The sequence below is a fragment of the Capricornis sumatraensis genome, chromosome 3, assembly GCF_032405125.1.
Source record: "Capricornis sumatraensis isolate serow.1 chromosome 3, serow.2, whole genome shotgun sequence".
Taxonomy (NCBI): domain Eukaryota; kingdom Metazoa; phylum Chordata; class Mammalia; order Artiodactyla; family Bovidae; genus Capricornis; species Capricornis sumatraensis.
In genome coordinates, this window is record NC_091071.1 from 6189135 (window position 1) to 6208021 (window position 18887).

The following is an 18887-nucleotide window of genomic DNA, read 5'->3' on the forward strand; positions in this document are numbered from 1 at the left end:
TTTCCCAGAGGGATCTCAACTGCTTGGTGCCTGGGCCCAGGACCTCCCTGCAGTCCCCGTCCACGCCTCCCGGCCACTCTGTCCGACATGGACCCCAGCCAGCTCACTTGCCAGGGCAGGATGACCAATCAGAGAAGTAACCCTGGGTCAGCATCCAACTCCAGGGGAGAAAAGTCAAGAGTTCCCCGGGCACAGGCCGGGCCCAGGACTGCAGAACAGCCCTAGCACTGCCTCCACTGGCGCTCTCTCTCCAAGGAGGCAGCCAGGATGGAAGAATCCCTGACGTGATAATGACTGGGCTGTGTTCTCCCTGCCCCATCCTCCCGGGTCTCCCTGCAGGCCCAGCCTGGTGGTTGCCAGAATGAACCCACAGTGTGGGGCTGCAAGGACTCCCCCAGGCTGCCGCTGGGCTTCTGACCAAGTTCTCATGGTCCCCTGGCCAATGCTGTGACCACGCTCTGCAGGCAACAGCCCTCTGGCTTGACCCCAGCCTTCAGCAGGTCACTGGCAGCTGCCTCTCTGGGTGAGGAAGTGGGAGCCAGTCCCCATGACTTCTGCCAAGCTCTCCGTTCTCGCTGTATTGGGACCTGGGAGCCCTGGCAGCGGGGAGAGGATGGAGGAAGCGGGTGGTGGTGTCCCTGCATGCCGCTCCACAGAGGAGCAAGAACCCGAGGGACGAGAGGGAGCCGGGAGCCTCAGAGCCCCAGCCTCCTCCCTGTAGGCTCCTCTGTGGTGAGTCTTCCCGAGGCACGTGGAATGTGGGAATCCATCCCTCAGATGCCCTGCAGCTGGCAGTGGGATGCACAGGGAGACCCCCTCAGGCTGGGGGAGGCATTCTCACCCAGCAGAGCTGAGGTTGTGTTACTTCCTGTCACTGGGGGGAGCCAGACGAGTTACCAGGGTAACCAGCTGAAATAAATCTTGCCTGGGTAGAATCAAGGGCAGTGTTGTTGCCGGGGCAACTGATTAGGTCATGTGTTTGGCTCCGGGCTTTTCCTGGTACCCAGCAGGGTAAATCACCTGGCATTGACCAACCCACTGGACCGTGGTTGCTCACCCAGGGCCCATGCTCCTATCCCTGCTACTTCCTGCTTTGTCTTTACCCAGCATTTAGGGGTTCAGTGACACAAGATGGTCTGGAGCTGGTCTGTGACAATGGCTGTGATTGCACAAGGCCTGGGGTGCTGCAAGGTGGACTGGATGGTAGGGAATTCGAAGGACTGGATATGAAGAGACCCTCCCATGCTGCTGCTTCTAAGTCGCCTCAGTCGTGTCCGACTCTGTGCAACCCCATAGACGGCAGCCCACCAGGCTCCCCCGTCCCTGGGATTCTCCAGGCAAGAATATGAGTGGTTTGCCACTTTCTTCTCCAATGCGTGAAAGTGAAGTCGCTCAGTCATGTCCAACTCTTCATGACCCCATGGACTGCAGCCTACCAGGCTCCTTGGTCCATGGGATTCTCCAGGCAAGAGTACTGGAGTGGAGTGCCATTGCCTTCTCCGACCCTCCCATGGGGTAGCTTCAAATCAAGGCTTGGGACTAAAGGCTCCAGGCAAGTGCACAGCAGGTACCTGGGCCTGTGAGTGCCCTGCTTCTTGAGGCAGCACCAGGACTAGGAAGCTGAGAGTCCTGCAGGAGTCTTTTGTGTCCCTGCCACTTCACACGTGGCACGTATGTCAAGGCCACACTGGAGGCCTTGACCTTGAACATACTTCCGTTGTGATGTCCACTTCAGGATCTACCAGACCTGCCTCTCCCTAGACAACATCCATCAGAGGTGGAGGCTGCAGCTGGCCCCCATGTACCACCTGAGCTGCAGGTACCACCTCTCTGGCACCTGCGGAGAGGCTGTGCTCACCGGGAGACACCTGGAGCAGGCTTGAGCATTGCCTGCCCACTGGGCAGATGCCCATCCTCACAATGCCAGGTGGTAACTCTGTATCACTTTCAACACAACCCTTAAAGATATTCAAGGATCCTAGCCTCCCTGCACATCACACCATTGTCTTCTGCAGTTCATAGGCCAGCCTCCTCCTTCCATGCCTGGGAAGAGGAGGAGCGTGGGTGGGAACCCAGCCCTCCCTGCTCAGGCTTGCTTGGCCCATGGTCTAGCCTGGGGAAAAGAGCCAGGGGGCCTTGCTTCAGTCCTGCTGGTATAACTCCCTCCCCACCTGACGGCACCACGTTTAATAGGGGCTACAGTCACCCTCTTCCTCTCCCAAACCCTCAGCTCCCCTACTTCAGGTAAACAAGCTGCCCCATCAGTGATACGGTAAGGTCCTCTAAGACCCCCACCCATGTGTCAGCTGCCAGTTTGTCTCACAGAGTGTGCATTGACCAGTGCCATCACCTCCAACATGAGCGGGTGGTCTTTGGAAGGATCAGAAGTGGGGTGTCAAAAGGTCTGAATTGCAGCCCCATTTCATTTCAAACGTCTGGGGATGCGAGGGGCCAAGGACACCTCCCTCTGCAGCAAGTCTACATAGAGCTTCCAGCTGGCCTGGCCAGCCTTCCTTTTGAACAGTGATGGTGGGGAGGGGCCAAGGGCACTAGTGCAGCGAGAGGGAAGGGCCCTGAGAGAGGGTCTCTTCCGCCTTCAGTGACACTTGATTGGGACCCTGATGGGTATAGTCCGCACCAGACCAACCCAGAAGTTAACTCCCCCCAAGACACCTGCTATCGGCCCTAACTCGGCAGAGAAACAACCTCTAGCTCCTCTGAAATGCGCAGGGCCCAAAGCTCGGCTGCCCTGGCTCCCAGAATTACTTGGGAAGGAAGAGAACAGAGCCATTCATGGATGGGAAGCAGGGGACCTGGGTGCCTAGAGCCGGAGTGGGGAGTGGCGGGCGCCGCTGTAAGGGTGGCCCAGCGCGTTCACTGCAGATGTGGCTCCCCGCCCACGCGCCTCCCCTTGCTGCCTTCTTGGCAATCAGCTCAGATCACTCCCCGGCTCCTGCGAAAGCCCAGCCCCACGGTGTGGGGTGGGGTGAGGCAGAGGCCGCCTCTCCTGGACTTCCCGACTCAAACTCCACTCCCACCGCCGGGGCGCGCGAGGGTTAACCTCGCAGGGGTGGGGACTTAGGCGCAATCCCTGTTAGGAGGGAGGAGAGAGGAGGTGAGGCCGTCGGAGCCCTGGGTATCTCAGGCTACCGGGCGCCACTGGGGCACATGCTGCGCGCAGCGAGGGGCCAAACGAAGTCGGGAGCAGGAGAGAGACGCGGAGTATCCAGACGGGTCAGGACGCCGCCCCCGTCCCCGAGGACCGCACTTTCTACCCCGCCTCTGCCAGTCCCTTCCCAGCCGTCCCAGCCCCTTGCTCCGGCCCCTTGATTGCTTTGGGCAAGAATGAAGCCCGGAGACCCCACGAAGACCCCGGAGGCCCAGTCGGCCGCCATGGCCCTGGGTCCGCCGCGGCCCTGGGTCTGCCCGGCTGACGTGCGGCTCTGCGGCCACCTGCGGAAGCAGAAGTCCCAACGCCGCCGCTTTTTTGTGCTCCGCGCCGACCCGCCGCGCCTCGAGTGTTACGAAAGCGAGAAGAAGTTCCGCGCCGGCCGAACGCCGCCCAAGTTCAGTGTGAACCTGGGGGGCGCCTGCACCATCAGCAAGCGCATGGACGCACGCCAGCGCCACCTGATCGTCCTGTACACGCGCGACCGCAGCCTGGGCGTGGCGGCGGCCAGCGAGGCGGAGCAGCAGGCGTGGTACAGCGCCCTGCTCGAGGCGCGCGCCGCCGCCGGTGAGGCCCCAGCCCCGCGCCGCCGGAGATGCGGCAGGGGGAGTGTGTGTGTGTTGGGGTCGGGGGCGGGGGTGCTGGGGGGGGAGGTTTGTGGACTTGGTTTATCCGAAGACTGTCCCTCCCAAGGGTCTCCGAAGTTAAGTCCAAACCTGAAGGGTTTACACCTTCGGATTTTCATTCCCCCGGGCACAGTGTCTCCAACCTGCCGGCCCGGAGCCCCGGTGACCAGCCCATTGTCTCCTCAGGTCCCAGTTCCCACGAGGACCCCGGGGCCTGGATCCTCGCTCCATTTCAGGACGTCTGGCCTGTGACGCTGCGACCCAAGGGGCTGGGGCGGGCACGAGGCCTGGGCAGCGGCGGCTACTGCCTGTGCCTGGGTTCCGGGGTACTGAGCCTGCTGCGGAAGCCAGGGGCTAGAGGCACCGGGGCATCTCCGCCGCCGGCCCTGCGCCTGTCCCTGCTTAGCGTGCGCCGCTGCGGCCACGCAGACTCTTTCTTCTTCCTGGAGCTCGGCCGCTCGGCATCCACGGGTCCCGGGGAGCTGTGGCTACAGGCGCCCGACGCCGTGGTGGCCCAGAGCATTCACGAGACCGTCCTGGCCGCCATGAAGCGAATCGGGGACAGTAGTACTGTTGGCAGGGCTGAGCCACTGCCAAGAAAGCCCCCAACGGGAGCATTCAGACCCTCTGTCCGCCAATCTTATGAGACCCCAGACTCCGCGGCCCAAACAAGCGAGCTGAACCGTCGGAATGGCCGGAGCGAAACCAGCGAGCAAGCGACCCTCAAGACCCTGGCGAGGCTGGGGGAGGCAGCCTCCAACCCCGCGAGGTTGGAGCGGGGCGGGGGCTACATAACAATGGGAGCCGGGAGTGACTACGAGCCCATGAAGGGCGGCCAAGCCGGTGGCTATGTGGTGATGGAGCCCCCGGGCCTTCCCGCCTCCACCAAAGCAGCTCCCCACCAGCCGCTCCAGGATGGAGGAAGCACTGAATACGTGACCATGAGCTGCTGTGCACCACGGTCCTTTCCTTTCTTGCCTCTTTCCTCCGCGGCGGGGGAGCCTGGACCCGGGCTCCAAGGCGCTCATCTCGGCCTCCGAGGCGGCTGGGGACGGGCTGGGGCTCAGCCCAGCTTGCAGCCGCCATCAGAGTTAGCCGGGGAGTACGTATGCATTGAGTATGCGGCCGCGGACTACATAGGAATGGGCACTGCCATCCCCGAGCCCCCCGACCATGGCCTCAACTACGTGGACCTGGATCTGGTCCCTCCCCTGGAGGTGCGAGGCCACGCACCCGGGGCCAGGTCCCGCCCACACAGCTACGCTCGGCTGGAGTTCCAGAACCTCGCGGAGGCCGAGGTGAGGAGACACCCCGCCCCCATCTCCCTGCCAACTCCCACCCCCGCCTCCCTTAGACAGGACACCACTCAGCATAGGAGTGTAGGAAGGGAAAAAAGTGCAAGGTTAAGAATGCCTTCCCCCTTCCACCCCTTCTCAACGCCAAAGGCCCCTTCCCCATGGTGGAGTGGCTCTAAAGTCCAGATGTGCCCAGGCCCTGTGACCAGCAGAAGCACCGAGCTGCCCCCTAGGATCCGCTGCCCACTCCACACCTTCCAGTCTTTGGGAGGAGGTTCCCCAAGAAGTTGGATTCTTTTAAGGGAGAAAATTCTACAACTCTTCTCCTCTTGAAAAACACCATCACCACCAGAACCCTACACATATCTAGACCTTCTGAGCCAAAGCCCTGATCCTGTTTCCCCACAGAGTTCCTGCAGCATCACTCCAGACTCTCAAGTCCGCTTTGGTCCCCCACCCTGCCCCTGATGATGACAACATCGATGATGCGGAAGACATACAGACCTGGCTCTGCCCCTACCCATGTGCAGGTTTGCCGGGTGTCTGCCAAAGTCCTGGGACCCCAGCACAAGAGGGATGAGAGCACCAGGTATCTTACACTAGTGCCCCCACCGCCCTCTCCTGCCCCAGCCGAAGTGATGACACCCCCTTACTCCCTACTCCCTAGTTTGCTTCTCCCAATGCCAGCTCTGTGCTCAGGCAATCCTCCTCCTCCCAGGCCTGGTAAAGCTGAGGGAGTCTTTGCTTCTAATATATTCAGTCTAGCTAGAGTAACATACTGTACACTCCCCCTCTTCATTAAAGTTTCCCTGCTGGGTCAGCCTAGAAAGGTCGTAGGTCCATAGATTCCCCACTTTATGGGGGAATGAGTAACAAGAATCAGAGAGGCAGCCAAAGCTGTGGTAGAGGAAGAGACCCCATCCCTGCCTCCGCGCCCCACTCTGCCATTGACCATGAGAAGCCTGTTTGCAAACCAACAGTTTTATTATCAATAGAACCTGCCTGGGGAAGTAAAAGACCCATTCTGTCCCTGGAGGAGCTATGGACCTTGGGCGTCTGGGGTCCCAGGGAGAGATGGTTCCCCGCAGTGAGAACAGCCTGGGCCACCACTGGCAGCTGGGTGATCAGAGGCAGGGGCTGGGGGGCCAGAAGGGAGCCCGGGAGCCCCTGAGGAGCTGGGTCTTGGTTCCCCCTGGCTCATCTGCAGGAGGCCAGTGAGGGCGATCAGCTCTGGCCCACTGAGCCAGGTAGTGGAGCAGCCTGAAGATGGAATGGGGAGGAGCCAGGGGGACATGATCGGACGTGGCAGCAGCAGCTTCAGAGAGCCCATCACCTGAGGAGAGAGAAGGGGCAGTGGCTCCCTGCAAGCCATGCCTGAAGGGTGGGGTGAGGCCAAGGCAGGAAGAGCGCTCACCTGCTGAGGGACCTCAGACAGGTACAGGGGAACACGCTGCCCACGGGGCAGCAGAGGGTCCAAAAAGAAGACGTCTTCAGAGCACATCACCGGGAACCCTGGGGAGGAGAAGCTGCTGGGGTGGCAAGCTCCGCACTGGTTCTCTGCGGAGACTGAGAAGACCAAGGGCAGTACCTGCAGCCCTGGGCACTTGCTCTTCACTCTGATGTCCTGCTAGACTGGGCCTGAGGTCCCTGCATGAGGCTGCTTGGTACAGAGGCCAGAATGAGGGATGGTACAAGGTCCGGCCTGAGAAGGAGATGCCAGACGCACAGCTGGGTCCCTGTAGAGGGAGGGACGGGAAAGATTCCTGGAGCTTCAGCCCCTCCCAAGGCATCCCTGTCCCACCCAAGATCGGTGCCACAGGCACCCCCAACTCACCCACACCAGCCGACATCCTGCTGTAGCCTCATAGTTGGGGTCCCAGGGCGCTAGCAGGGTCATCTTTGATGGTGTCACCCCCAAAGTCCTCTGAGGGGAGAAAGGAACTGCGGGGGGCGGGGGGGTAGGCAGGGAGAGAGAGTAGGGGACTTGAAGAGATTAAAACAGGCTCAGGAATCAGTAAAAGGGTCTTGGGGGTAAAGATTGCAGGACCCTGTACCTACCTGGAGTTCCCAGGGAATGCTTGGCAACCAGGCCTCGGGGCAGCCGAGGCCGAAGCTTCTCTTTCCGAGTCCAGGAAAGCCTTCGAGGCCAGGGCTGAGGACTGGGGGCGCAGGAAGAGGGGCACTGAGATGCTCCAGTCACAGCCTCCCCAAGTCACCTCCTCCACGCCAAGTCTGAGTATCTCCAAGGCAGAGACCAGGGTGCCCGGTGTGGGGAGACGGATAATACCCATTATTGAGTAGGGACAACTGAGATTCCCGCACACTGTGGGCCCTTTTCGGGTTCCCCCCAAGTGCCGTCGGCCGACCCCCTCACCTGCCCCGTGCGGCTGCTCCTTGTTCCCCCAGAGCGTTCTCTCTGGAGTCCCAGGCCTGGGAGAGGCCGCTGCCCGCTGAGGGGCGTCGTTCCCTGGGCGCCTGCTCTTCGCCCGCGCCCCACCGCCGGGGGGTCCAGGGCAGCATGTCGAGTCGGGAAGGCCACACCTCGGCGCTCGCGCAGCCCGCCTGGCCCCTCTCGGTCCCTCCACCGGCCCGGCCTCCCTCAGAGACCTGTGCTGCCACGCGCGCGTGCCCGCGAGCTTGGGTTGCGGCCCCCCTCGCTGGACCTCGCGATGCCTCGTGACGCGGGCGCCCAGCACGTTTCCGGGACACGTGGCGCGCGGACCCGCCGGGATTCCCGCGAGCGCCCCCAGGCGGCGGGGTGGCAGGGCCGCGCGCGAGGGCGAAGCCTGCGAGAGAACCGCGGCACCGGAAGTGGACGTGGAGGCCACCCGGATGTGGACGTGAGGAGGGGGCACCCGCTCCCCACACGCACTGCTCTTGTCCGCGCGCGCGGCGCGCGCACACACACACACATCTGAGGGATGACCTAGAGGGCTTCCGGCTTCTCTTTATTGCACTTGACACAACATCCAGCTCCCCGTCTTCCATCCCAAACCCTTGACCGCACCGAGGTGGCAGTTTGCCTTGCGGGGCCGGGATGCTTCCAACCTCCTGGGCAGAGGTGCCCGAGGCACAGGGCCAGGCCCGAGGCCGCCCTCACCAGTCCTCGCTAGAGAGCGGAGCCCAGACGCCGCTGTCTTCGGTTCCTGGGGCCCCCGCCGGGTTGGGCCCCTGCACCCCGACCTCAACCCTAAGGCCGTTCCAGCAGTGCATGGATGACAGCAGCGACGTAGGGGAGGCCCCTTCCTGGGGCCCCCTCCTCTTCCAGGATGTGGTGGGGCTGGCACAGGGACTCCTGGGGGAATGGGCCCGGGTTAAGTTCCCCTTGTCACCTCCTCCTCTCGGCTGTGGGGTAGGAGACACCCTAAAGGCGCCTGGACCAAGAGGGCTGACGGGATGTAGCAGGCAAAGGTCAAGGGCACCATGGACATGGCCTGGGGACTACTGAGATGCAAGGAAGCTGCCAGAGGGCAACAGAAGGGAGATGACACAGCGGGCCGAGGCTTAGAGGGGAGGACAGACCTGGCACTTTCAGAGGAAAATGCTGGAGTAGACGGGCTGGCACACAGAGCCCAGGGAACACGGCTGGGGGTGGGCCCAGCACAGCAGGAGCAGATGCACGCATACGCGCGCGCGCACACACACACACAAACACAGGCGGCCACGATCTGTACAATTTATACACGAGACAGGGACCCAGCCTGGGCCCCTGCATCCCCTACAAATATAGAGTTCTCTCTACAAAATATAGATAATTTAGCCCCCTATAGCAGCGGGGGGTGAGGGGGTGGAAGGAGGAAGGTTAAGATCCACCCTCTGGGGAAGCAGGTAGAGGACTTGAAGGCACCATCAGCACGCAGGGGGAGGGGCAGGAGGAGGGGCTACCGGAGGGGACCAGAGGCTGGGGGCCCAGGGTCTGGGGCTACCAGAGTGGGGCCTCTGAAGTCAGTGTGTATGAGGGGTGGGGTTCACTAGTGTCTTTGGTAGGGGCTGAAGGCACCACTGGTGGGGAGGGGGTTGCACAGGAGTCTTATAAATAGAAAGAGGGCAGGGTGGGGGGAGGGGTGGCTTCAGGTCCTAGGAACCCAGGAGCCGAGTGTAGACGACACAGAGCAGCAGCATGAGGACCACGTAGAAGAGGATGAAGCCGCCCAGACCAGAGGGGGGCCAGGGGGGTGGGGGGGCCCTGCCCCCCACCCGCTTCACAACCTCCAGGGTGGTCCACAGCCCCTGGGCGGTGCCCTGGAGGAGATCTGAGGGCGAGCACAGGCCAGCCTGGGAAGGGAGAGTAGGACAGATGGGCAGGACAAAGGACACACGTCAGCAGCAGCAAGGCCATCCTCCCCCCGCCCTCGCGTGCAGGGCCAGAGCCACGCCAACATGCAGGGTGCGGGAAGGGAGCCATGCGGGGGACACGCAGGACGGGCTGCTGGCTGTGCTTCCTTCTGGGGAGCAGAGACCCCCGTGAGCATCCATGCAGAGGGCCCCACTGAGCCCAGGACACTGCACCCTTTATAGGAGAGACCAGCCCTGCGCCCGAGAGCACACCCCCATACCTCAGGTACCCCCATTTTTCGACAGGCTTCTAAGAAACTCTCCACGTTCTTCCGAGACTTGAGGGCACTGAGTTTTGGCTGAGGGTGGGTAAGAAAGGAAAGAGGGAGTAAGAGAGAAGCCCCAGGGGTTCCTGCCCCAACCCCTACTTCCTGCCCTGGGCGCCAACTGACCACAGCAGGCGAGGGCACATGAATGAAGGGCACACAGCGGGGCCGCAGCTGATTGGCCAGCTGACAGAGGATGACCCCGTTGGCCAGAGCCTCGGCCAGGTCATCGGGCAGGGGCCGCTGCAGCTGGCACTCAAGCACCTGGGTGATGGGAAGGAGGGGGAGAGGTCAGAGTCTTCAGAAGAAGTACCAGGCTGGGCAAGGAGGAGGCTGAGGGAAGCCAGGAAATTCAGGGGCCCATGCGGAACCCACACTAGTCCCACTTCTCATACCTGGCGCAGCTGTGCCATCACCTCCTTTTCGTCCAAAAGCTGGGGGGATTGCCGAGGTCTCAAGACAGTGTCTGGTGAGGAAGGGCCTGGAGGATGGGGGGGTGTGGGGCTGTCTCCACCGCCCACCATGGACTTTGCAGCCGGGTCGCAGTGTCTGGCACCCACATCTCCTGCCTCTGTGCTTGTGGGATTTTCCACACAAAGGGACAATTGACCAGAGAACTTCTAGGCCACAAGGGATGACCCCAGCCCGGAGCTTAGTGCTGGATTAGTACTGCGTTAGTACTGGGGAAGGGGCAAGACCCACCTGAGCTGCTCTGAGAGGAAGAACGGAAGAGGAAGCTGTTTGGTCTCTGAATGGAGCTGAGCGGCCGGGGAGCAGGTGCGGTCGCTGGGGGCCAGAGCCAGGGGACAGGGACGGGGCAGAGAAACACCACTTCAGTGTCCTACCCCTCCCTCAGGCCGCCAGCCCTCAACCTGCTTCCCCACCTACACAGGCCCCCATCCTCCACCCAAAGTCCCCCTGCCACCTGGTCCAGATGGAAGCGGGGGCTCCTGGGAGGTGGAGGCAGGGGCAGGGGTGGGGGCTCCCTGCCCAACTGACGCTCCCAGCTGAGTGGTGTTGGACCTGGACGTGCCGCTGAGGAGACAGAAGGGGAATCAGAGGGGTGGTCGAGGCAAGGGTGTGTACGCACGGCGGGGACTGAGACATGGAGTCCCGGACACATACTTGTAGGCGGCCTGAGTGGACAAGGCACCGGGACCCCCGCCAGCAGCCCTGACCCCCAGCTTCAGAAAACTGGAAAAGGAAGGAGACGTTGGGTCAGCAGTGCCCGGCAGGGCTCCGCCACCCAAGAGGCAGAGAAGCACGTGGGGGCTCCCGGCCAGCGCACACCTGTCCTTCCGTGGGGCCCCCCACAAGGCGCTCTGCTGCTGCCGCCGCTCGCGCTCCTGCCACAGCTGCAAGGTGTCGGGGCGCCGCCGCTCCTCCCCTGCCGGCTCCTCCCGCCTGAGGGCAGAGGGCCAGAGGCAGTGCTGGGGAGGGGAGCGGAGGCGTGTGTGGCGGGGGGGGGGGGGGGGGGCGCCACCTCGGAGGCTCCGGGTACCTGCTGCGTGGCGCCCTCTCTGCGTCTCCTGCCGGAGGGCTCGACTCCGACTCCGGTGGCCGCGGCTCCTGAAGACAGGACAGCAGAGGGGCTGAGGGGGTCCCGAGCCTGCCCTGGCTCGCTCCCGCCGGCTCTCTCACAGTAGGTGGACACGGGATGCGGTGGCCCCTCACCTCGCTGGTACCGCGCTCCTCATCCTCCCCAGGCACGTGGCTGTCGATGAAGTCGATCTGCTCAGGGTCTCCGTCAGCTAGAGAGAGCAGGGCGTGTCAGTGAGCGGAGGGAGGCGCAAAGGGCCTCATCCACACCCCCAGCCCGCAGCCCATGACCCCACTGCTCACCAGAGCCATCCTCCCTTCGCTCCCTGGGCCCCCGAGGCTCCCGGGCCAGCTCTGAGATCCGGAAGGACAACTCAGAGAACTCATCCGTTGACTGGAAATGCAGAAAGGCAGAGATGGGAGATCGACCCTCCAGAGTCCGGGCCCGTGGTGAACCAGCCCTTCCTTGAGGTATATGGATGAGGGACTGAAGAAGACGGCTCCAACCACCCTCATCACTCTGAGCTTTCGAGGCAGAAGATGAAGGTTCCTAGCTCAGAGGTTCTCCCTGAGGCCGAGATCCCCCGTGTCCCATGGGAAGGAGGCCCTTACCTCATTTCCAGACCACCTCTTGCTGCCACTGTCAACGCTGTGGAAGCCCGAGTCCAGCCCGCCATCATACCGACGTCCCGGAAACAAGTCCTCGGCAGGGCTGGGGCCAGGGAGAGCCAGTCAGCCCCATTCTGGGTGACCACCCCCTCACCCACCCTCTGGAAACCACGGGGTCCCTGGCGCTGGGGAGGGGTTTAAGTATCCAGGGGCTTCCTTCCTTCCCATGTGGAACTTACCATGGGCTGAAACTCGGGGGGCGGGAAGGAGCAAGGTCTCCCAGTGCAGACCCGCCGCGCCGCCCAGCCTCTGTCGACAAATACTTGAAGATGTGAAGTTTCCCCTTCAGGCAGATCTGGGTGTGGAGACGCATAGTGAGGGGAAGTGGGGGACCCCCAGATCCTGCTTGAGTACCAAAGGGACCCACGCCCCCAACTCCTGCCCACTCTCGGCCAGCCCTGCGCCCCCTCCCACCCCTACCCCCACTCACCTGGGCAGGTGGGCTCTGCAGGGGGTTGCTGTCCAACAGAATGACCTGCAGGTGCCTGAGGCGGCAGAAGGAGACCGGGATGCGGGAGACACGGTTACAGGAGAAATCCAGGCGGACAAGAGGAAGGTCCCCCAGCTCTGGGGGTGGGTGAGGGAGAAGTCAGGAGCATGCTCAGGGGCAGGGCCTTGTGCTCACTTCCTCTGCCCCCAGCTGGCATGTCACCTCTCCGGCAGCCCCTCTGCCCTGGTGGGCAGAGGACGCTCCCCAGGAACCACTGCCCTGCTCCTCTGCCCACTCAAACTGACTTCAGCTGCTGCCCATCCGCTTCTCCTCCCTGCCCACTCCACCCCACTGCCGCTTCCTCCTTCTCAAGTGTCCATCACAGGGCCCAAATCAAACTGACACCTTGTTGCTCAAAAGCCTTCCAGGACTTGCAGCCAGGGCTGCTGCAGGTGAGCGGGCGGTGTCCTGCACAAAGGCACGGCAAGAGGGAGCTGCAACCCCCAGGCGCTCTACTGGTCAAGCCCTGGCCCACCCGCAGGAGAATGGTACCCTTCTCCACTTCTCAGAGAGGGCCCCTGGATTAGTGATGAGCCGAGGCACGGATGAAAATCGCTGCTCTCTGGTCGAGCAGCATTCCCTGATTAAGGAATTCATGACCTGGCTCTGCCCACATTCTCCACCTCGCTTCCCACCCTCACACCACATCAGACCGCCCTCCAGCCCCTCGGCTCTGGCCTCCCCATATGCTGTCTGCTCAGCTAGGAGAGCCCCAGCTTTCTATCCCTGCATCTTTCCAGGTTCAGCTTAGGTGTCACTTCTCTGAAAGCTTTCCAGACACTAGGCTGGAATTTATTGCTCCTTCCTCTGTTTCCCCGGGGCATTTTGCTGGGGTCTCTTATGGCCCCCAGATCAAATGATCAAATGCTTATTTGTACCCCTACCATCTTAGAAGAAGGATGGGAGGAGCCCAAACAGGTAGCCACCTGACTCCCCTTGCCTGCTCTTCAAAAACACAGGCAGCACGGCCGCAGTCCTTTCCGCCAGTCCTGGCTCGCCTTCCTAACCATTCCGTGCTGGACCTCCCTGCTCTACACACAGGGGTGCGTCTGCCTGGGCTGCAGAGGGATGGGGGCTCTCCTTCAAAGGTCAACTCCCACTGTGCCTCGGGGCCGAGGTCTTCCCCAGGGTCCCAGGCAGAGCCACATGGCTCCCTCCAGCTTCTATGGCTTTAAGTTTCCTGTCCTAGCACCTCCCTCTGCTTGTCTCTCCCCATTAAGCCATTAAATCTTCAGAGCTGGCCCCAGAACTGAGTGACATCACTCACATCTACCTAGTCCCCACCTAAAACACAGGAAACACACACACACACAGCTGACTGAATAAAGGAAGGCGTGCCTGCTTTGGAGCAGAGGCTATCAAGTGTCGGGGTGCATCACAATTAGCTCATTAAATGGGCTTGCTTGGGCTCCAGCACGATGGTTCAGAATCTCTGGGGAGGCAGCACGGGGCCTCACCGGACTCAGGTTTGGAGAGCTTCATCTGCGCTAAGTGGTGTGACACTGGGTGACCTCGAAGGCCCTTTCTGACCGTGCAATTCTGCAGGGTGCCTGCCGATGCACTCCCCTGCTGCCCTTGCTGTACCCTCCCCCACATCTGTCAAGTACAGCTAATAACCCCTGCCTTGCCGGCTTCAGAGGGGTGCTGGTCAAGAGCAAGGAAAAGAATTTACAGTGCATTTCATACATGGCAAAACCCTGGGCGACTAAGGTATCATTATTCAAGGTAGATACACACACACACACACACACACCCCTGGCAACCCTGGGGAACTAAGGCATTATTCAAGGTAGACACACACACCCTGACACCCTCTAGGTCAGGCATTATTCAAGGTAGACACACACACACACTCCTGACACCCTCTAAGTCTTCCTTTTCCTCACCATCAGGCAGGGTAGTGAGCTGGTTCCTCCGAACATTGAGATCCCGCAGGGTAGGGAGGCTGCACAGCTCCGTGGGGAGCGACTGCAGCTCATTGCTGCTCACGTCCTGGAATGAGGAAAGGCAAGGAAAGACGTGGGGAAAGAGCATCAGACCCGGAGCATCAGAAACTGCCTCCTGGACCAGGCTACTTCCTTTGGTCTCGTCCTTTCCCCTAGGGCGCATCCCGCCCTTCCCTGCCCTCCTGCCAAAAGTCCCTAGTGCCTGGTTCGGCCATCCCCCCAGTCTCCCTGCTCCCCATCCTCACGAGCTGTCGCAGGCTCCCCAGGGCACTGATGTCGGGAGGCAGGGCTCCCAGTTTGTTGTTGCTGACAATGAGCACTCGCAGGGGCAGCTGACAGATGTAGGGCGGCAGCGATGACAGCTGGTTTCGGCTGCAGGAGGGAGAAAGGCAGTGGGTTCTCCCTCCAGGCAAGAACTCTCCCGTGTTGCCCTACTTTCTGGGTCACGGGGAGGGTCACTCAGGGTGCCATGCACTGGTACTTGGGGCTGAGAAGGACACTCCCCTACCCTCCTGTGGCCCTGCCTCCCTACCTGAGGTTGAGGTAGGTGAGAGCGGTGAGATTCCCTAAGGCTGGGTTCAGGCATCTCAGACAATTGTGATACAGGCTCAGGCCCTCCAGGGACACCAGCTGGCAGGCCGCCTCTGGCACCTCGGGGAACCGGTTCCGGGACAGGTCTAGGGGAAACAAGTGTCAGGGGGGAGCTTGCAAAGGCCCAGTCCTGGACAGGAGGATCCTGAACTTCCCCGGAGCCAGTTGCCCAGCCCTCTATCTCCCTAGCTGACCTAAAGAATCAGACCTATAAACCTGGACTCCCTAGAGTTTAAGAAGAAAGACTTCGTAACCTGGAGCACACTCCAGGTATGACCAGAAGGGCAAAGGCAAGACTGGGCTGGAGAAGCCTAGACTGGGAGGTGGGGGGAGGGCGAGCCACAAACACTGTCTTCAGACACACAAACGCAGGGCTACTCTACAAGAGTGGTTAGATTCTCTCCCTCCTGTGGTCCCTGTTGTCCTGTGATGCCTGAGGAGGTAGAAGGCAAAGGTCATAGGAGAAGGTTGATGCCCCAAAGGAACTAGCAAGGTGATGCGCTGGGAGGTCCAAGGTAAGACTAGGAACCACCCCCGAGGGAGGTGACCAAGAAGGCTCCTCCCTCCTAAGGGTTCCGTCTCCCACCCTCAACCTGTCTTCAACCTAGAGGGAAAACCAGGGGTCATTAGAGTCCCATGGTCATCAGCAAGCCAGGCCCATGGGACTATGAAGCTACAGATTCCAAGGACCTGAGGGAAAGACAAGTGGACCAAGCCGGAGGTGGGAACTGGAGTCCCAGGCAAGGACTGGGCTTCTTCCTACCCTCTTCCACTCCCAACAGCCTGCCTCTACTTCCTCTCTCACTTTTACCCAGACCTCAGACCAGCGCCTGTGTCTTGCAGGGCGAGGTGTGGAGAGGGCGGAAAGGAGAGGAGAGTCTGTTGCCATCCTTTTATCTCAACCAGTGGCTTGCTAGACCAGGGCAGGGTTCCCGCCAGGCTGGAAGCATTCACTGCTCAGACCTCTGTAGCCGGATTTCTGCTTTCTCTGCTCAGCCCATATTGGGAGAGGCCCGGAGCCTGCTGGGGGAAGTCCCAGGCCATGGAGCTTGGGTGAGCTTCTTAGAGGGCCCTCTCCAGGGAAGGGCAAGCAAAAGCCGAGGGGAGGGGAAGCTGGGGTTATCCCCCAAGGAGGTGAGTCTTGTGACAGGAAATGAAGCAGAAACAATCTGTCGGCTTCTGTCTCTGGTGGGCCCTGTGTTTACCAGGGTGGATGACAGCCTGACGCCCCAGGAACCTCCTCTGCTCCCAGCCCTGCTGTGCAAGAAAGAAGACCTGTCACAGGAGAAGACAGTTCCAGGGAGGCTGGGAGGGTCAGATGCATCCGCCCGCCCCGCCCCCTCCACCTGGCCGCTTTCTCTCGTGTGCACTGCAGGGGCCTGTGGGAGAAGGGGTGGGGAGCAAGTTCTGATGGGGTGCACAGGGGGCAAAAGCTCGGAGCGGAGCGGAAGGGAGCAGGGCTGGAGGAGGCAGGGCCTAGGCGGCACAGGATGTGGTCTGTGAGAGAACAAGCCGCACTTCTCTTTTGTGAGCGCATCCCTTCCCCCACCTCAGGATTCATCTTGCTATCAGGGCCCCAGGAACAAGTCCAAAGGACACCAGGGACCTGGGCCACGGGACAGTGTGTGCAAGGAACACGCTGGTTCAGAAAGAGCTGGGGAAACAGGAGGAGAGCTTCCACATGATTGGGGTGGCAGTGCTGGAAGCCTTCAGTCTGTCAGGGTTGAAGGGCAAGGAGATGTGCAGAGCAGCGTAAGGGCAACGCTGACTGGCTTCCTGTCACTTCCCCTTTCCCACCCCAAGTTACAGGCACCCTGCGTGGGGAGAGGGGCCAGAGGAGAGAGCCCGGGATGAGAGAGGCCCACCTGGCCTAGAACCCAGGCCCTGAAAGGACTGAGGGCTCCTGTTGGAGAGCAGGGCAGAGAGGGATTCACAGGAAGCTGGGACTGTCCCAGGAGAACAGGCTGCACCCTGAGCTGGGCTGCACCCTGAGCCGGAATGCAGGGGGAGGAGGCGGGAGGGGGTGGGAGTTGGGAGGGGCCCCGGAGTTCTTGGGAGTTTTCCCCAGGAGTCCACTCTCACAGACAGAGCCCTAAGGAAGTAAAGAATAACATTTGGTCTTTGTCAAAAAACAAGCAAGGGGGAGGGGAAAGGGAACAGACGGCGAGTGTCACACAGCTGCTGAGGTCAATCTGGAGCTGGGGGGTTAGACGGCTGGGGGAGTTCGGGTTCCCTGAACTCACTCACCGCGGAGCCGGCCAGTAAGTTTACCTAGCAACCCAAGACAAGTGGAGTGGTTTCAACTGGTTCTCTCCAGACAGTTGAGGAAAGACTAGGGTGTTTGCAAGTGAGCAGGCACCTGCTAGGCGGGGAATGCAGTCCCAGGGGAGTGTGATCAGAGGGTCACTCTCATCCAGCCTCAAGTCCCACCCTGGACTCCACTGGGGTGGGGCTTTGAGAATGCGATCCTCCGCCCCTCTCCCAATCCCCACCCCCCCAGCTGCCAGCCCAAGGTCAGAGTTGGCCTTCTGAGCAGCTGAGGCCTGACTCACCTGTCACAGTGGAGTCCCCTATACCCTACCATCAACAGACACCAGGGTGGAGGGCGCATGATTAGAGGGATCCTAGGGGTGGGGGAGTGGGAAGGGCAGTGGGGACCGTCTCTAGCTAAGATTTCCTTCCTTTCAGCAACTGCCTCAAGTCCCTCCCCCCTGGGGAAAAGCAGAAAGTGAAATGGGAATTCTAGGGTCTCTATGAGATCACAGGCTCCACAGTGACCTCACACACGCAAGAAGGAGGAGGAGTCTCAGATAAAGGGGTTAGGATAATGGGAGGAAGAACTCGCGCAGAAGAGAGTTGGGGGAGGTGGGAGATTTGCTTCTTTTCCACAGGCTGGCTGGGTGAAGAGTGGGGAGAGGCAGCAGCCTCAGGGGGCGGGACTACCAAGCGAAGGACACAAACTTGGGGTTGTCAGGGGCAAATCTATGATAAGCGGGGGCCTGGGGCTGCTCGTATCTCGGTGGAACAGAGGAAAGAGTTGGAAACGAAGTGAGGAAAGAGAAAAAAAGTCATGGGGGGTGGGTGGGCTTTCGGGGGCTGCTTTATGGAATGATCAGAACTAAAGTTGAAGAGATCACGCAAATAAGCCAACCAGGTGAGGGGCGGGATCATTCTACAGGTGCGCAGATATGCAAATAAAGAGCAGCAGAGGGCGGGTGGGGGGCTATCACGACGCTCGGCCAGGGACTCAGGGTGTTCAGCAAGGGCTCATTGTCTAGTAGTTCTTAAAGTGGGGAGGGGGCTGGTAGCGGACTTATGCAAATCCACAGAATCCAGAACTCGGATGGCCAGGTGATGGGGCGGGCCTGACGCCCCGGCCCCGGGAGAAACAAGCGAGGGGCGGGACTATGCAAACGAGGGTCCCGGCCGGGCTCGGGGCCTGGTTGCACACTCACCAGCCTGGGTGATGTCTGACAGGTCGTAGCTGCGAGCCGCGCCCCGGGGGAAGTGCTTCAAACGCCGGTTAGACAGGTTCAGGGTCCCGGTGGCCACGGCCTCCTCTAGGGCCCGCTCTGCACTGCGGCTCCCGGGCAGACCTGGAGACCCTGGGACGGAGGTCGTGGCCGCCGCCTCCTCACCCCCGGCGGCGAGTGGGGCCGCCACCGCCGCCGCCATCCGCTCCCGGCGGCTCCCGCTGCCTGACTGACGGGGACCGGCCGTCCCTCCTTGCCCCTCCCCCTCCTCGGAGCCGCCGTAGTCGCTTCCCGGGGGGAGGGAGCGGGCTTAGGGACCCGGCGGGCCAATCGGGACCCCGAGACGCGTCGGAAGTGGCTAATCAGAACCCGCCGGGAGGGGTGAAGACTCCTGCACTGAGTGAGGCGAGAAGAAGGGAGGGGGATGAGATTAGAGCGCTCGCCAACGGCCGAGGTTCCAGGCAGGCCCGCCCCGCGCAGCCGCACCC

General features: G+C 61.5%; 3 protein-coding genes across 6 annotated transcripts; 1 reads left to right on the top strand and 2 right to left on the bottom strand.

Moving 5' to 3' along the window:
- The first annotated feature begins 3393 nt into the window (after positions 1–3393).
- Positions 3394–5558, top strand: LOC138075648 (insulin receptor substrate 1-like). The gene is made up of 3 exons (XM_068967552.1): positions 3394–3749; positions 3971–5093; positions 5499–5558. Exons 1-3 carry the CDS (start codon positions 3394–3396, stop codon positions 5556–5558), a joined length of 1539 nt encoding a protein of 512 aa, XP_068823653.1.
- Positions 5559–6109: 551 nt separating this feature from the next.
- SAP25 (Sin3A associated protein 25) lies at positions 6110–8078 on the bottom strand. The gene is made up of 6 exons (XM_068967334.1): positions 7465–8078; positions 7149–7249; positions 6925–7031; positions 6679–6826; positions 6505–6602; positions 6110–6423 (listed from the first exon to the last, which is right to left on the bottom strand). The coding sequence occupies exons 1-6, from the start codon at positions 8076–8078 to the stop codon at positions 6130–6132; spliced, it is 1362 nt and encodes a 453-aa protein (XP_068823435.1). The 3' UTR covers positions 6110–6129.
- A 192-nt stretch (positions 8079–8270) lies between these two features.
- LRCH4 (leucine rich repeats and calponin homology domain containing 4) lies at positions 8271–18631 on the bottom strand. Of its 4 annotated transcripts, none has more exons than XM_068967333.1 (18): positions 18382–18631; positions 14868–15012; positions 14581–14707; positions 14276–14381; positions 12330–12466; positions 12079–12194; positions 11843–11942; positions 11534–11624; positions 11366–11442; positions 11193–11260; positions 10982–11095; positions 10817–10885; positions 10617–10726; positions 10394–10477; positions 10087–10172; positions 9818–9955; positions 9647–9724; positions 8271–8385 (listed from the first exon to the last, which is right to left on the bottom strand). In XM_068967333.1, exons 1-18 carry the CDS (start codon positions 18599–18601, stop codon positions 8281–8283), a joined length of 1971 nt encoding a protein of 656 aa, XP_068823434.1. In that variant the 5' UTR covers positions 18602–18631; the 3' UTR covers positions 8271–8280. The 4 variants fall into 4 exon arrangements, with proteins under 4 accessions (XP_068823434.1, XP_068823433.1, XP_068823432.1 ...); XM_068967332.1 differs by having other exon boundaries at positions 10087–10262; XM_068967331.1 differs by lacking the exon at positions 8271–8385 and adding an exon at positions 9168–9365.
- Positions 18632–18887: the final 256 nt, after the last annotated feature.

Bases quoted from the DNA above. Each gene is read 5' to 3' on its own strand.
- LRCH4 (XM_068967330.1), bottom strand. From the start codon at position 18,601: ATGGCGGCGGCGGTGGCGGCCCCACTCGCCGCCGGGGGTGAGGAGGCG. The intron at 14,708-14,867 runs GTAGGGAGGCAG...TCCCTCCTGCAG, and splicing joins CTCACCTACCTCAACCTCAG to CCGAAACCAGCTGTCATCGC. The intron at 10,478-10,616 runs GTGGCAGGGGGA...TCTGGCCCCCAG, and splicing joins CCCGCTTCCATCTGGACCAG to CGACCGCACCTGCTCCCCGG.
- SAP25 (XM_068967334.1), bottom strand. From the start codon at position 8,078: ATGGAAGACGGGGAGCTGGATGTTGTGTCAAGTGCAATAAAGAGAAGC. The intron at 7,032-7,148 runs GTAGGTACAGGG...CGCCCCCCGCAG, and splicing joins GCATTCCCTGGGAACTCCAG to TTCCTTTCTCCCCTCAGAGG. The intron at 6,424-6,504 runs GTGAGCGCTCTT...CTCTCTCCTCAG, and splicing joins TGTCTGAGGTCCCTCAGCAG to GTGATGGGCTCTCTGAAGCT.
- LOC138075648 (XM_068967552.1), top strand. From the start codon at position 3,394: ATGGCCCTGGGTCCGCCGCGGCCCTGGGTCTGCCCGGCTGACGTGCGG. The intron at 3,750-3,970 runs CCCGCGCCGCCG...TGACCAGCCCAT, and splicing joins GCCGCCGGTGAGGCCCCAGC to TGTCTCCTCAGGTCCCAGTT. The intron at 5,094-5,498 runs GTGAGGAGACAC...GTTTCCCCACAG, and splicing joins AGAACCTCGCGGAGGCCGAG to AGTTCCTGCAGCATCACTCC.